This window comes from Danio aesculapii, chromosome 11 (assembly GCF_903798145.1).
Source record: "Danio aesculapii chromosome 11, fDanAes4.1, whole genome shotgun sequence".
Lineage (NCBI taxonomy): Eukaryota > Metazoa > Chordata > Actinopteri > Cypriniformes > Danionidae > Danio > Danio aesculapii.
In genome coordinates this window covers 46,600,667-46,618,166 of record NC_079445.1, presented here as the reverse complement: position 1 = coordinate 46,618,166, position 17,500 = coordinate 46,600,667, and the positions used below count along the sequence as shown (strand labels likewise).

General features: G+C 39.3%; 3 protein-coding genes across 3 annotated transcripts in view; 2 read left to right on the top strand and 1 right to left on the bottom strand.

Annotated features, from left to right (window-relative positions):
* rfc4 (replication factor C (activator 1) 4) overlaps positions 1-6,686 on the top strand; it is a 14,126-nt gene extending 7,440 nt beyond the window's left edge. Inside the window, exons 10-11 of the mRNA XM_056468680.1 lie at positions 4,249-4,362; positions 6,376-6,686. Coding sequence (XP_056324655.1) covers positions 4,249-4,362; positions 6,376-6,471 — 210 coding nt within the window. The 3' untranslated portion in view covers positions 6,472-6,686. The remainder of the gene's footprint in view (positions 1-4,248; positions 4,363-6,375) is intronic.
* Positions 6,687-7,435: 749 nt separating this feature from the next.
* Positions 7,436-11,608, bottom strand: plaat1 (phospholipase A and acyltransferase 1). The gene is made up of 5 exons (XM_056468579.1): positions 11,530-11,608; positions 10,871-10,926; positions 10,240-10,378; positions 8,773-9,041; positions 7,436-7,598 (listed from the first exon to the last, which is right to left on the bottom strand). Exons 2-5 carry the CDS (start codon positions 10,898-10,900, stop codon positions 7,497-7,499), a joined length of 540 nt encoding a protein of 179 aa, XP_056324554.1. The 5' UTR covers positions 10,901-10,926; positions 11,530-11,608; the 3' UTR covers positions 7,436-7,496.
* A 1,293-nt stretch (positions 11,609-12,901) lies between these two features.
* Positions 12,902-17,500, top strand: part of ankrd13c (ankyrin repeat domain 13C) — a 20,312-nt gene continuing 15,713 nt past the window's right edge. Inside the window, exons 1-2 of the mRNA XM_056468174.1 lie at positions 12,902-13,365; positions 15,199-15,240. Coding sequence (XP_056324149.1) covers positions 13,095-13,365; positions 15,199-15,240 — 313 coding nt within the window. The 5' untranslated portion in view covers positions 12,902-13,094. The remainder of the gene's footprint in view (positions 13,366-15,198; positions 15,241-17,500) is intronic.

Genomic DNA, 17,500 nt, shown 5'->3' with positions numbered 1-17,500 from the left:
ATCCCAATTCTCCCCCTTAGCCCTTACCCCTACCCCTCGTTTTGCGCGTAGGGCTAAGGGGAAGGTGTAGATACCCATTCGAATGGAGATTTTTCAGGACCACACTCGAAACCAAGGGGTAAGAGAATTTCCCAGAATACACCAGCCACAACGGCAGGATAGCTGCACCCGGAAGTAAGGAGATCCACAATTTAGTATTTTTTTTAGTCATTGTTACAAATTTTTACAACAAACAAGCAGATGTTTTAATATATTCATAACCACGTTCATCTTTTACCCTCATGCTTTAAAAAAACCTCTACAATATAATCTAAATTTGGCTATCTATAATCCATAATAACTCCTGTACAGCAGTCCCACAACATTCTGACACTCGAAAACCCAGTCAGAAGAGTCTAGTAGCTGGGAATGAGCTGTGTACAGTGTCTGCTATTCACATTATTCTCCGCACATGAGCGGGCGCAGCCATTTGAATCATTTTGGCTCGAAATTTCCGGTCTCATTCACTTCCCTTCAATTTTAAACATTAAAAACAGCTCGTTTTGCTGCTTGGTGTTGCAAACTGATATTTTATTATTATATTATTCTACTTTGTCTGTATTGTAATGCAAACACTTGTTTGTAGAGTAAGTAGTTTGACTGTTTTTTTGCCGTTTATTATTTCTAGTCATTTCTCAAATAGGCAGCTGAATCGGAAGTTCTAAAACAATCGCAAAACGCGCACACTTCCGCATTGAAGAATAAGGTCAATAATGTTAACGTTGTTTATGGTGTGTTTACATAGATGAATATGGCCACGGTGTAAATGCACAGTACAGTTACGATCTCCTCTCTCTCTCTCTCTCTCTCTCTCTCTCTCTCTCTCTCTCTCTCTCTCCCTCCCTCTCTCTCTCTCTCTCTCTCTCTCCCTCTCTCTCTCTCTCTCTCTCTCTCTCTCTCTCTCTCTCTCTCTCTCTCTCTCCCTCTCTCTCTCTCTCTCTCTCTCTCTCTCTCTCTCTCCCTCCCTCCCTCCCTCCCTCCCTCTGTCTCTCTCTCTCTCTCTCTCTCTCTCTCTCTCTCTCTCTCTCTCTCTCTCTCTCTCTCTCTCAAAGTTCAAGTCGCTTTATTGGCTCGACATTTAATACAGTAATGCCAAAGCATTTTAAATATGTAATATATTAACATCGTCAAAGAATAAATAATAATAAAATAAAAGCAATAATAATAATACAGTAGACAAGAAATAAATGACCAAAAAATCATACATTTGATAATAATAATAATAATAATGCAAAATAAAAAATTGATAGTTAAATTAGATAATTGAATTTACATTAACCATATCTTATGGTGTGTTGGGTGTTTACATATTTTGCAGCTAGTCTAGATGTCAATTCATCCTCTGAGTATATGGTCAAGTTTTTCTGAGTCATTTACATTGAAAAATGTATTAATCAGTGTTTCAAATTTGGGGGAAAATATTGCTCTAGTTGTGGTGTATTTGGGGCAGAACAGAAGGAAGAGTGTCTCATCCTATTTGGTTTGTGTCACACTGTTTACATTTTTTATGTCTGCCTTTTTCTATTTCTAGCTCATGATCACAGAGGCGATATTTAGAAAGAGTGTGTTTTTCTTTTAATTGTTTTAATGTTAAATAATTGGCCAGCTGTGTGGTTCTGTTTAGGACTGAATAACAGAAGTTTAGTCTGGAGGCTGAATTCAGTGTTTAGTTTTTCATCATAATTATATTTGAATGTTTTGTGAAGGTTTTGTTGGGGTACGGGTTCGGTTTGAGTTTTCTTCAGTAGTTCAGATATCAGTGTGTTTAGAGGATGAGACACTAAAGGTTTTTCCATTTGGCCAGAAGGGCTTTCTATCAGACAGACTGGGGGTCCGACTGATGCAGGTGCAGCCAGAACTGAACAGCTCGTTTCTGAATCTCCAAGTTCAGCGGGTATAAACCCAGTTCAGCCCTGCAGGTAATGTTAGAGGTGTTTCTGTGATATGTAAGATGCTTTTAGCAATCTCTGATTGTGTTCGTTCAATTAAACTTTTATTCCACTTTTCTAATTTTAAAACTGGTGCCCAAATTTCACTCCCATATGGTAAGATTGGTTTGATAATCGCGTGATATAATTTATTCTCTCTCTCTCTATACACAACACACTAGCTATGTTTCCATCTTTATGCGCAAAACTGGAATATTGCATAAAAGATGTGTGAATAAAGCAGCGTTTCCATTAGGGTTGGGCTGATAGACGATGCCATGGCCGATAGACGACACAATGCTGAGCCAGCATCACCGATCCTCCGCCCCACCCCCGTCACAAACCCGCTCATGAAAAATACACACTTAGGCCCTTTTTACACAAATAGGAACAAAAATGTCCAACATCCACACTGTGTTTTACCTAGCATTTCTGATCAGCCCTACGTCCGCTGAAAACACACATCACGTGACCACACAGACACACATGCTGTCGTGCGTTTGTCGGAGCTCTAGAGATCAGTGCACGTCGGACAGGTCATCAAGGATGTAGCGCTGGATGGCGTCTTGCTATAGTTGTTAATCATGATATTTAATTAATCTTGTCTCTATCTAACGACTCTTGGGTCTTGTGAATCTATCAGGTAGCGTGTGCATCAGTACACGTCTTCAATCTTTCACTTTCACGCTTGTACTCAGTCATTTTAGTGTAAACCTCAGACACTGTTGGTTGGTTCCTGTTAGTTGTGCAGCTTTTCTACCGACCAAGTTTGTTGACGCCATTATAGCGACACGGATCACTCTGCCTATTCATGCCTGAGTCCTGCGGAAACAGTGATTGACAGGTGTCTGTAACTTCTCTATTTATTTATGATTTGGTTATGGGTAAAACAAAGAGCATGCAGGTCAGGTAGTTGAAACGGTAGGCTACAAATAACTAATTCATTATGAATTTATTCCTTATTCATTAATAATTAATTCACCTCTGCCCATGACGACGATGCTATCGTCCATCACGATGCTCCACAAAAGACATTCTACGATGCCAAATTGGTCAACATCACCCAGCCCTAGTTTCCATCCAACGAGTCGAAGAGAACAAAATCGACATATCCTGGTGATCTGGCGCCAAATATCAAGAGTAAAAACAGAATTTACTGTAGCAGGAGCAGCTGCGTCAGTCTTTATTTAATAAATGACTTTCACCTCAGAGGACAATCCTGACACAGTGAACACGCGGTGGCATTTGAAGGTGTGAGATGAGGAGAACAGACGCTCTTGATTCTGGAGGTCATTAATAATATAATAATACTGATATAGTTAAGGTGTTTTAGAATGGTCAAATCAACATGTCAGATGCTCTACAGTGTGTTCAGCCTGCTGATTTATCCATTCACACACGTTTTCATCATCACATGATCTCTTATCACAACATCACATGACCTTTTTTAATGCACATACTGGAATTTGTTCAGTGAAAGTCTTTCCATCGCTGTTTATGCACATCTTATCAAATAAAAGTGTATCCTACTCAGTTACTGTGTGCACATACGGTTTTTATGCACATTTTCAGAATTTATGTGCATCTTGGCGTTTCCATCAAGCGGTTATTAGGCGCATATTCAAAATGCACATAAAATATGTGGGTGGAAACGTAGCACAGTGATCCCGCATGCACAATCGACACCGCAGACACTGAACACTAGAGCATAGATCTCAAACTCAATTCCTGAACACAGCTGATCAACTAATCAATGTGTTCATGACTCTATTGAACACCTTTAGGTGAGAGCAAAACTGTGCAGAGCTGTGGCCCTCCAGGAATTGAGTTTAAGACCTATGCTGTAGATCAGGGGTCCTGGAGGGCCGGTGTCCTGCTGAGATTAGCTCCAACTTGCTTCAACACACCTGCCAGGAAGTTTGTAGTATATCTAGTAGGAGCTTGATTAGCTGGTTCAGGTGTGTTTGATTATGGTTGGAGCTAAACTCTCCAGGACTGAGTTTGGACACCCCTGCTCTAGATAGTCATGCAGTGTGAACTCGTCCCAACTCAAACATGCGTCATTTACAGAACAGACCCCTGAACACCCAATCTGTTAGATTCAATTAATTATGCACTAATGCAATGAATAAACCCTCTCATACCATTTAAGAAAAGTCCTAATTTCTGTAACAATAAAAGTCTACTCATTTTGCAGTCCAGCCCTGATCCCTCAACTCCAGCAGCAGGTTTCTGTCGTGTGTCTTGATGTTGTTGTTGATGATGCTGCTGATGTGTGCAGGACATGATTGATCAGGGATACGCTGCTACTAATCTCCTCAACCAGCTGCACGACATCATCATTGAGGAACGGCTGAGCGATAAGCAGAAGTCCGTCATCACTGAGAAGATGGCCGTAAGTAGAAGAGAAGATCAGATAACTCAAAGCAGAGAGTCTGTTTACAGCTGAACACTTCATTCGGGTTTTTCATAACCGGGGGTCCATTCTTCTGACCTCTCTTAACTGATCTAAGATGATTTGGCTGATCCTGGATCTGTTCATCTTGATAACTGATCTCTGGCTAATTTGGTTCTTCAAACAAGTTCTTGAGTCAGATTAAAATGTCTGGATGAACTGATCTGAGATCTGTGTGTTGTGTTGTGTTGTGAAGGACAGATCTATCCATCCTCCAAATCATGATCAGCAATGCAATTTCGTTAACTGCATTTCGTTGCCTTGTACATGTGTAATGACAGTAAAGTTGAATCTAATCTAATCAACGATTGGCTGACGGCACAGCAGCGTGATGACATCATCTGATGAATATTCAATTCTCCATGTCAGCTAAATGACATCAAATGATCAGTGAACGGTTTATTAAATATGATACGCAATAACTTTACACATGTGCTGTTACTGCAGGCGCTACACTGGCATGTGTCGAGAGTATTTATCAGTTTATTTAATTTTACATTTAGAGCAGATCTTCTTTATTATAGTCGCCTGTTCACACTTCTTAATCAGTGTAAGGAGGAATAACTGGCTGTTTAAATTCATTTAGCAAAAAAAAAAGCATTTTGACATCAGTAAAAGTTCCTGCAACTTACTGAAGCATGAAATCACCGTCATATTAGCTGTCAAAACATGTGCATGACTGCAGAGATTATTATTCCTAAAAAAAACTGTAGAATATTGTGCATGTCTATTATTATACACAACTTCCACTAAAGCTGGGTCAGTACCTTAAAATAGTACGTGTTTGTATCTAAAAGTCCATATTAATAAATATTCTCTGTGATACCCTTGAGGAGAACCACCCTGTGACATTTTGGAGTGTAGACTGCATAAGATTTATTTATACATATATATAGTTAAAGTTAGTCTTATTAGACCCCCCCCCCACCCCAATTATTTTTTCCCCCAATTTCTGTTTAACGGAGAGATGATGTTTTCAGCACATTTCAGTACATAATAGTGTTAATAACTCATCTCTAATAACTGATTTATTTTCTCTTTGTCATGATGACAGTAAATAATATTAGACTAGATATTCTTCAAGACACTAGTATTCAGCTTAAAGTGACATTTAAAGGCTTCACTAGGGTAATTAGGGTAACTAGGCAGGTTAGGGTAATTAGGCAAGTTATTGTATAATGATGGTTTGTTCTGGAGACAATCCAACACTAATATTGCTGAAGGGGCTAATAATATTGAGCTTAAAATGGCTTTAAAACTATTAAATCAGTTTTTATTCTAGCTGAAATAAAACAAATAAGACTTTCTCCAGAAGAAAAAATATTAGAGGAAATACTGTGAGAAATTCCTGAATCTGTTCAACATCATTTGAGAAATTAAAAAAATCAAAAAAAATCAAAGGGGGACTAATAATTTTGACTTCAACTGTGCGTGTGTGTGTGTATATATATATATATATATATAATTTTATTATTAATATTTTTTTAGAACTACTTAGCAATATTACCATTCATACATACTTTCAGTATTACCTTTGCTGGAACAGACCCAATCTAATCCTGTTTATATGAAATGAGCTGCTGCTCCCAAGCAGGTTTGAGCTACCAGACCTGTTACTATGACAACAACTCCCTGATCAGTTTTGAAGAACGAAACGATCCAGGATCATGTCAAATCGTCAATAACCAAATCCAGCTAATGGAGTAATCCACGAACGGAGAACAGACCCCAGATCTCTGATTCTGAAAACGTTTCCATTTATATTTGACCACAATAATGAACAAAATGAACAAAACTCATTATTCCTCATCTCTCTTCACAGAGATAGACTTCAGTGCTGCGTCTCTGTTACTGCTGCTGTCTGATATTAATTTAACTATTTAATTTCAACATTTCAAGATCAAAATTCAGTGTGTGTGTGTGTGTGTGTGTGTGTGTGTGTGTGTATTACAGGAGGTGGACAAGTGTCTGGCAGATGGAGCAGACGAGTATCTGCAGCTGCTGAGTCTCTGCTCGGTCATCATGCAGCAGGCCACACAGAACAACTAATTCACCAATCACCTGCTCCGTTACACCTGAACGACCAATCAGCTGCTCTGATACACTTCTGACGACCAATCAGCTGCTCTGATACGCTTCTGACGACCAATCAGCTCCTCTGTCATCAGCATTGGCGCTGATTTCACACAAAACTGCCCAGACTTTAGTTTTCAACATTTTTTTGTACATTTAAAGTTTGTAATTAAAAACTATTTCATATACTATATGTTGGGTCGATTTATTTATGTGGGTCAAAGGTGAGACGTTTCATTTTACAGATCCCACAGATAGACTCCTTCAATATCAAATGATGCTTGTACTAAATATCCTGACTAGACTTTTGGACCAAAAACACTGTTACACTCAGTGACATTTTAAATAATTCTATAATTAATATAATATATAAAGGGATAAATTGCCTAAATTCAGAAATCTTGTGAAAATTGTCATCATTTACACCCATAACTTTCCAATTGTCCCAGATGTGTGGAGCTGGAACTGGTAGCCATTGACTTTACAGTATTTTTTAGTTCTATAAATGTCAATGACAGTTTCCAACATTCTTTAAAATATCTTCTATTGTGTTTAACAGAAGAAAACGACTTTTAATTGTCATTTTTGGGTGAATTACCCCTTTAAACTGATCATTTTAAATACATAATTTTTAGTTTATAACAATAAATGCATCTAAATTTATCATAAATATTGTAATTTATGATTTTAAAATTATTATAAAAAACTTTTTTCCAAACAAAAATAATTTAAATATATATATAATTTATAAACAAAATTAATAAATAAAAATAATTAAAGAGAACAACACATGTTGATGAAGGTTTTGAGCAGCATATCATTTATGCAGTCTATACATAATATAATTTAGAACCAAACAAAATCTCCTTTATCCAAACAGTTTATTAAAGTTTTGAGCACCATATCAAGTTATCAGAGCAAAACTGCACTGCGTTGAAGCAGAGAATATAGAGGACACTTAACTCAGAAAAGCAAACGCCTCCAGAGGGTCTTCAGCAGGTTTAGAAGGGTCTGTTTCTGGATCGGGTATTGATGAGACCCAGCACTGAGAAAGCACTTGCGGCAGCCGTCACCAGACTGATGGCACCGATAGCCCTTGACGCCTGAAAACACACACACACACACACACACACACATCAGTCTGTTCATCCCATGATCAGTTATTTACACTTCAGCCAGAGGCAAGATATTGCTATATCAATATATCGATCAATCTCTACCTAATTGTCCCAGGAGATAGGTACATTGATAGATCAATTGTTCTCGAGTGATTCAGCCAGAAGAAGGATATTATATTGGTAAATAGCTTATGGTTTGATCTCTATCTGATTAGCCCAGATGCAGGATATCGGTATATCTGTAAATCAATATATGGGTCAATCTGTCAGATTAGCCCAGATGCAGGATATCGGTATATCTGTTTATCAATATATGGGTCAATCTGTCTGATTAGCCCAGATGCAGGATATCGGTATATCTGTTTATCAATATATGGGTCAATCTGTCAGATTAGCCCAGATGCAGGATATCGGTATATCTGTTTATCAATATATGGGTCAATCTGTCAGATTAGCCCAGATGCAGAATATCAGTATATCTGTAAATCAATATATGGGTCAATCTGTCAGATTCACCCAGATGCAGGATATCGGTATATCTGTTTATCAATATATGGGTCAATCTGTCAGATTAGTCCAGATGCAGGATATCAGTATATCTGTAAATCAATATATCGGTCGATCTCTATCTGATTAGCCCAGATGCAGGATATCGATATATCTGTTTATCAATGTATCGGTCAATCTCTATCTGATTCACTCAGATGCAGGATATCGGTATATCTGTAAATCAATATATTGGCCAATCTCTATCTGATTTGCTTAGTAGGAAGGATATCAGTATATCTGTAAATCAATATATGGGTCGATCTCTATCTTACTAGCCCAGATGCAGGATATCAGTTTATCTGTAAATCAATATATGGGTCGATCTCTATCTGATTCACTCAGATGCAGAATATCAGTTTATCTGTTTATCAATATATGGGTCGATCTCTATCTGATTAGCCCAGATGCAGGATATCGATATATCTGTTTATCAATATATGGGTCGATCTCTATCTAATTTGCTTAGTAGGAAGGATATCGGTATGTCTGTAAATCAATATATGGGTCTATCTCGATCTGATTCGCCCAGAGGAAGGGTATTCGTCTATCTGTAAACCAATATATCAGTCAATCTCTACCTGATTCGCGGAGAGGCAGGACTGAGACTCACCTGTTCGGACACTCCTTCACCGTATCGCAGCAGAGTGACGAAGTGCTCACAGTTGCTGCCCAGCAGGTCATACGACACCTCCTGCCCGATGAGCATCTGCGCCCGCTGGATGATCTCCGAGACGGGCAGCGGCGTGTGATCGTCATCATATTTATTATTGATCCTGTATGAATCTCCACCCACCACCTCCTTCAAGAGCTGCATGCGGACCACAGCTTTACGGCTGAACACCGACTTCACACTGGACACAGCAGTGGCCTGACCTTCATCTGAAACACACACACACACACACACTCTAATATTTAGAAGTGTAATATAATCTATTCTGAATTCTTCTTCTAATATCAGTTTTAGAGTATTAATGTTTTTCCTTTAACATTTTTCTCATGTTTATATTCTGGGTTTATATGTTATGTTTAGTACATTTAATTAAAGTTTATGTTGAATTAGACAGCACAGAATCATGCTTAACTTAGGGAGTGGACTAACCCTGACTTTTAAACAGTATCCTGCATATCTACACCACATTAACAGAGTTTGTGTGGTTCATATGTAATTTAAAATCTCGCTTTATTGCAGGTTTTATCTTGGTAAAGACATGGGAACATTAGTTCCACATTCTCAGATGGTGATAAGATATAATGTGGTTTTAGCTAAAAAAATATGACTGTTTTCATTCATTCATTTTCTTTTCGGCGTTGTCCCTTTATTAATCCATGGTCGCCACAGTGGAATGAACCACCAACTTATCCAGCACATATTTTACCCAGCGGATGCACTTCCAGCTGCAACCCATCACTGGGAAACATCCATACACACTCATTCACACTCATACACTACAGCCAATTTAGCCTACCCAATTCACCTGTACCACATGTGTTTGGGAGCACCCGGAGGAAACCCACGCCAACATGGGGAGAACATGCAAACTCCACACAGAAACACCAACTGACCCAGCCAGGATTCGAACCAGAGACCTTCTTGCTGTGAGGCGAACATGCTACCCACTGCGCCACCATGGCGCCGATGACTGTTTTATAACTAATAAATAGTTATTTAGGTCTGATCACTCTCCCAGATGCAGGATATCAGTATACCAGTAAAACAATATATTGATTATTCTCTACCTGAATCTCTCTGAGGCAGGATATCGGTGTATCAGTAAATCTATATATTGGTTCATTTCCAAATGATTCGCCTAGATGCAGATTATCGGTATATCTGTAAATCTATATTTCAAATGATCTCTATCTGATTCGCCCTAATGCAGGATATCGGTATATCTGTAAACCTGGGCAAATCGGTTAGACATATAGATAGACATGCAGCACTACTGAAATGTATTTGCAACTCTTGACTTCTGTCTTCAATATGATCAAATGTGAGTGTGTGTGTGTGTGTGTGTGCGTGTGCGTGTGTGTGTGTGTGTGTGCGTGTGTGTGTGTGTGTGTGTGTGTGTGTACTGACCGACGGGCGTGAGGTTGATGATGTATCCGTCTCCCAGATACAGAGCCCAGTGCTGATAAGCCGGTCTGAAGATCTCGATGAGGTCTCCTGGCTGAGGCTCCTCCACACACTGAAGATGATCAGTTTCACCTGACGCCATCTGAACACACACACACACACACACACACTCTTAAGTCCCTCAGCATTTTGCAACACATTTTAATCATTTTTATTACCTAAACGGACTGAATTTGCGCAGCTTTTCTCACAGATTGCAGCAGAGTTTGCAGCATTTCTTGTGTTGTTTTGCAGTGAAAATATTTTCTAACCTGAACAAACACTCTAATGGATCTATCTGAGAGAAACTGAAGTGTTTACCTGTTCTAACATATACATTCCGCTGGATCATTATTATTACAGAAGTGATCAAAACCAAACAAACTTCATTGTTAGCAATATTAATTAATATTAATGATTAATTAGCATTATATATTTCAATATATGTACGTTTGGCCACAATTAAAATGACAGCACTTTCATCATAAAACTAAGGATTTAAATGTATAATAAATACAGCTATAATAATCAATATTGATCATTTGCAAACATTATGAATCCATTATTAATTTTTAAAATAAGCTTGTTTACTCACATTATCAGTTCCTCTCTGTTGATTATCCATCGTCCCACAGCATAATTCTGCACATTCTGAAAAATAATATAGAGAAAATTATATATATATATATATATATGTTTTATATTTAAATAATATCTTTATATTTTACTATGCATATAAATACATATAAGAGTATAATAATTTGTACATTTTCTGATAATATTAAAAATAATACTTTAACTTTATTAATGTAAGATCATCAGACAACACTGACATTAATATACATCTGAATATGTTGACTGATGTGAAGTGTGTATAGCTGTAAAGAGCCAGAGAATGCTGGAGTAACACAAGACAATGAGTGACACACACACACACACACACACACACAAACACTGTCCACGGCTCTTACAACACACACAATGGCATGACCTAATAATAGAGAAACAAGTGGAAAAGTGCCATGAGAAGTTTTAAACAGTTGATCAAAGATGATCATGAACATACTCTACATTTCACATATTAATACACAAAATGAGTGGATGAAGAGGATTTCTGACATCAGTTCTCATCTCACTTATGTTGGGTTTAAAGAGATTATCAATGGAGTGTCTATAGTTGTGTTGTTTGATCTTAAACACACACACACACACACACACACACACACAGCTCTACGTGGAATAAATAGTTCTTACGTATTAGCAGATGTCATCGTCGGCTGAACGGCTTCAATCCTCCATTGGAGCTTTAGTCTGTTGAGAGAGAGAGAGAGTGTGTGTGTGTGTCTGACGCTGAAATGATCTGAACTCACTGCTGCTGTGGTCACTCGCCGGTCATGCACACACACACACACACACACACACACACACACACACACACACACACACACACACACACACAAACAAACACACTGCTGATGATCAACTCAGTCCAACATTCTTATAGTTCTCTTAAAGCAAGTTTAAAAGCTTTTCTGTTAGTTATAATAAGGCATTTAATATAATAATAATAATAATAATACTAAATATAATATATAAGTATATAATTCTATATGTAATTATATAAAGTTATTAATAATAGTATGTTTTATTATTTTTAATCAGTATGTATTCATAAATAATAACTAAATCCTTAAGTACACACACACACACACACACACACACACACACACACACACACACACACACACATATGAAGAGTTCAGCTGCTAAAACCTCTGAGTGCCGTCTGAAATTTCCATCAATAATGAACATTTTTCTCAGCCTCTTTTGCTTCTGTCGAGATATTTTACTTTAAAGATCAGGAAAGAACTTATTCTTTGGCATAAAGTGACATTACTGAACCTCCACACAGAAGCCTGATAAAATACTTTACATCTGAGCCCTTCATATATAGTTTAATGTCTTGTCAGTTTATTTTAGCTCAGTTTATTTTAGAGCATCAAGCTAAAGTGTATGTCAATAAGAAATACTTCCGTTACAACTAGCTGAAGTTGTATATTTATATTCATCTAAAGGACACCCAGTAATATATGTATATAGACACACACACACACACACACACAAACAACTTCAGCGAGCAGTGCAGGATGTACAATATTTCAGTCATGTTAGCTTTAATTAACAGACACAAACACAGTAATTGAGGAAAGATTACGGATTACGGTTTTACGGAGAAGCGTTCCTGCATGTCTTCAGTGTTCTGTAATTAGTTTCATTAGTTTAATCTGAGCTGAAGCGCGCGCCCGGCAGGGGTCAGCATTGCGCATGTCTGTTATCTCCTGCTACACACGGGTCAAGCCTTCACTCACAGCTATTAATGTTATTCTATTCAGATCTCATCGTTCACTTGTGTTTATTATAACATACAAACACCTCAGTCAGAGTAACGAGTCAGTGTGTGTGTGTGTGTGTGTGTGTGCCAAGAGCCAAGCCAAACGACCCACTCTCGCGAGACTGGACATTCTTTATCCAACCCGTCGGCGTCTCGCGAGAATAGAGGATAGTTTGATGCGTGAGGGAGTCTCCTCATTCTCGCGAGACTCTGCGCCGTGAGGGTAACGCCCGCGTGCTGTTCTCGCGAGAGCGCGAGCGGAAGATGGCAGATGGCTGTTCCTCGTAGGGTGTGTGAGTGTGTGTCGTTTGTTTACCGTTCGATGCGTCGCTCCGGTGCGTGTCTCATTCCCCTCCGTCTCCGTTGAGTCACCGGACAGTGTTCATGTTGTGCGGGCTGCCGTTCTCCGCCGCTCATCTGTGTAAATATGACGGGAGAGAAGATCCGCTCGGTGCGCAAAGAGCGCAAGTCGGGTTTGGATCTGCTGGAGCCGGACGAGGAGCCCGCGGCCACCGGGCCTGCCAAACACCGGGGCAGCAAGATCTTCAGCGGCGGGAACCACAGGATCAGCCGCTCCAGCTCCAGCCCCGGGGACCCTGACGGAGCCTATCCCGTGCATGAGTGCGTGTTCCGGGGCGACGTGAGGCGGCTGTCATCGCTGATCCGCACGCAGAACATCGCGCAGAAGGACGTGCACGGTGAGCCAGAACCCGCTCTAGAACCTGCATACACACACACTTGTCAGAGTCATTCATAATAACCCAGAATCATCGAACAACTATAGTCATCTGGAGCTGCTTTAGTCGGTCAGAACAATCCACAACATGCCGATCTAGAAACAACCATAATAACCGCACTCGCGCTCAACATGAATCATGCTGATCCAGAACCACAATAGTCCACGATCATCTGATCCTGCTAGAACCTGCATACACATCTACACCTGTCCGAGTCATTCATAAGAAGACTAGTCATCTGGAGCGGCTTCAGTCAGTCAAAGCAACCCAAAACATCCAGATCTAGACTAGAACCAGTCTATTCGATGTCAATCTAGACCCGTTAATTATTCATCAGTCATCATAATCTGGTTTCATGATGATCCAGAACCTGCATTTACACACACCTGTCAGAGACATTCATAATAACCCATTCACTGAACGATAGAGTCATCTGGAGCTGCTTTATTCATCCACAACATGCTGATCTAGAACCAGAATAACCATATTCACTGTTAAACTGGGTCTGTTATTATATATCAGAGTCAGTATAATCTAGAATCTTAATAGTCCAGAGCCATAATAATCTCCATTCATCTGAATCAGCTAGACTCAGCATATACACCAGAGTCACTCAATGTTCATATTCAAACAGTCACAGCTGAAACTGCTTATTATTCTGTGAGAAGAATTCAGTCATGCTGATCCAGAACCATAATTATAATATAGAAGCACATAGTGTTTAGTCATTACTAATTGTTATGAAGAATTAGGTAAGCTAAATTGTCCGCAGTGTATGTGTGTGTGAATGAGTGTGTATTGGTGCTTCCCAGTACTGGGTTGCAGTTGGAAGGGCATCCACTGCGTAAAACATGTGCTGGATAAGTTGGCGGTTCATTCCGCTGTGGCGACCCCGAATTAATAAAGGAACTAAGCTGAAAATAAAATGAATGAATGAATAATTGTTATGAATATCATTCCAGACCCATGCTTCATCCAGAATGTGAGTTTCACTGTAAATCTGGAACTGTTCACTGTTATGATGATCCAGAGTCTGGCCCATCAAGAACAACAATAATACACACTTAGAACTTCGATTATTCAGTCACAGTGATCCAAAGTCAGGCTTATCAGGATGATAATAATAAACGATAATGCAGGAATGGAGAGTTCTATATGATGATGGATGTTGAATATTATGGTTCTGGATTGTGTTGACTGAATAATAAACAGTTCAGGATGAGTATGGGTTATTGTTGTAGTTCTAGATGTTCTAGAACAGGGGTCTCAAGCTCAAGTTTGCGGGGGGGCCATATCAGTGACAATTGATAGGAGGGCCGCTTTAACATTCAAGCACAAGAAAAGAGTGTAAACCTGATGTACTTGATGCACTCAGACTTTCACAGCTCCTTCTCTTTGTTTCTTGTTATTGAAGGGGTTAGTGCAGTGAATATGTGCATGTGTTAGATATTGCAGTGATTTAAATCGAATATTAGCAAAATGATCATATTTACACCACCAGCATAACGTGTAAGCCATGAAGAAGTGTTTGTACAACAAAATACAGGTGGAATAACACTGATAATAATCAAATGACCCTTAAATATTTACAATAATAGAGCTTTAGTAAGAGTAGAGCACTTACAGGGATATATTTCTTCATTTAAATCAGCCACAGAAATAATCTGCATATGCAACCGAAAGTAACTTGAACATATAGTACAGTACTTTAAATGTGTTATCTTCACATAAGGCACAGAAGCTCTGAGTATAGTAAAGCTGAATCTGAATGAGTGTGTTTGGTTTGTCCTGCAGGAAACACTCCTCTTCATCTGGCCGTCATGATGGGTCACAAAGGTGAGTCTGATAGCACACCACGTTTCCCAGCATGCACTGCAGCAGATAAACATGAGGATCTTGTGTTAATGAGTCACTCGCATTACAGCATCACTTATTAACAACAAAATGATGCGCCCTCCTGGGAAATAGTATTTATTTATTATCTTTTATTTGTTTGTTTATTTAATTTATTTTTTGTTTGTTTATTTATAATTTTTATTTGTTTGTTTATTTATTTATTTATTATTTATTTTTTTAAGTCCTGAATATTCTCACACAATAATTGAAGGTGAATACTTCTTTTTTCATATAAAATAAAGACTGTACATTTAAAAATAGAAATGATGTTGTCTTGATCACTGGAGAAAATAACAATTGGTTATTAAATATTCTATAGTTCTCATTTTGTTTTATTGATTTTTGTTTTGTTTTATTAATTTCTTAAAGGGATAATTCACAAAGCACACACATCTGAAGATAAAGCATTGATTATGTGTTAAAATCCTGTGTAAACACAAGATCCTCTTCTGTTATTTTGTCAAAGTTTCATTTAATGCAAAAAAATCCTCAAAACATTTGAAGGAAGCTTTGAGTAATCAATAATGAAAATAAACGAGTGAAACTAATATTTAATTTACATAAACTACACATCATAAGTCTAGATAAAGTAATGTTTTTGAGTATAAAGACTGCAGGTGTCACGGTGGCGCAGTGGGTAGCACGTTCGCCTCACTGTAAGAAGGTCGCTGGTTCGAGTCCCGGCTGGGTCAGTTGGAGTTTCTGTGTGGAGTTTGCATGTTCTCCCCGTGTTGGTGTGGGTTTCCTCCGGGTGCTCCGGTTTCCCCCACAGGTCCAAACACATGTGCTATAGGGGAACTGATCAACTAAACTGGCCGTAGTGTGTGTGAATGAGTGTGTGTTTCACAGTACTGGTTTGCAGCTGGAAGGACATCCGCTGTGTAAAACATATGCTGGAATAGTAGGCGGTTCATTCCCCTGTGGCGACCCCTGATTAATAAGAGACTAAGCTGAAGGAAAATGAATATGATAGTAAGCTACAGTTGAAGTCACATGCGCTGTAGGGGAATTGAGTATACTAAATTGTCTGTAGTCTATGTTTGTGAATGCAAGAGTGTATGGGTGTTTCCCAGTGTTGGATTGCGGCTGAAGAGACATTCACTATCTAAAACATATGCTGGATAAGTTGGCGGTTGATTCCGCTGTGGCGACCCCAGATTAATAAAGGGACTCAGCTGAAAAGCAAATGAATGGCTGAATTTTGACTGCAGTGTGTTCAGTGTTGGAGTTTAGACATAACGCAGCACTGCTGTATCCTGAAGCATGAGTGTGTTCTAATATACACCATCAAGTTTTGATGCATCCCTGTTCTCCTTGAAGAACACCACTGCCTTTGTTCTGTGTGTGTGTGTGTGTGTGTGTGTGTGTGTGTGTGTGTGTGTGTGTGTGTGTGTGTGTGTGTGTGTGTGTGTGTGTAGTGAAATATTAATGCACGGCTCCCCTGTGAGTGGACGACTACACTCTAATTTCATTAATACACTACAGGCGAATGAATAATGCAGACGGTGAATCTGCTGTGGTCAAGAGTGTTGAGTGAGTGTGCTGTCAGTGTGTATGACCACACACACACACACACACAGAGTCTGGACCACAGCGCCGTGTGCTGACCGCTGCTGCAGGAACACCTCTATAACACTGTCATTGATTTGGGTGTGCAGGAATATTGAGATGATTTGAGTTGATCAGTCGTGTTTACTTCTGCAGCACAGCACAGCTCATCCTGAAGGAGCGGCGCGCGCGCGTGTGTGTGTGTGTGTGTGTGTGTGTGTGTGTGTGTGTGTGTGCGTGTGTGTGTGCGTGTGTGTGTGCGTGTGTGTGTGCGTGTGTGTGTGCACGTGTGTGTGTGCACGTGTGTGTGTGTGAGAGATAGATAACGCGTGTGTGTGTGCACATGTACATGTGTGTTTCTGTATGTGTGTATGTGTATGTACGCACGCATGCATGCTTGTTGGTCTGTGTGTGTGTGTCTGTGAGTGTGTGTGTGTGTGTGTGTGTGTGTGTGTGTACTCATTAATACCCACAGGGCCTGTTCTGTGTGCAGCACTGCAGACTGCTGTATCCCACAATGCAGTGCATTAGACTTGACCTTCCATTTCCAGGTCTCCAGAAGAGCCAGAGTTTATATTACAGTCCTGCGTGTGTGTGCGTGTGTGTGCGTGTGTGTGTGTGTGTGTGTGTGTGTGTGTGTGTGTGTGTGTGT

Bases quoted from the DNA above. Each gene is read 5' to 3' on its own strand.
- plaat1 (XM_056468579.1), bottom strand. From the start codon at position 10,900: ATGGATAATCAACAGAGAGGAACTGATAAT. The intron at 9,042-10,239 runs GTCAGTACACAC...TGTGTGTTTCAG, and splicing joins CATCAACCTCACGCCCGTCG to ATGAAGGTCAGGCCACTGCT. The intron at 7,599-8,772 runs GTGAGTCTCAGT...GTGTGTTTTCAG, and splicing joins GTGAAGGAGTGTCCGAACAG to GCGTCAAGGGCTATCGGTGC.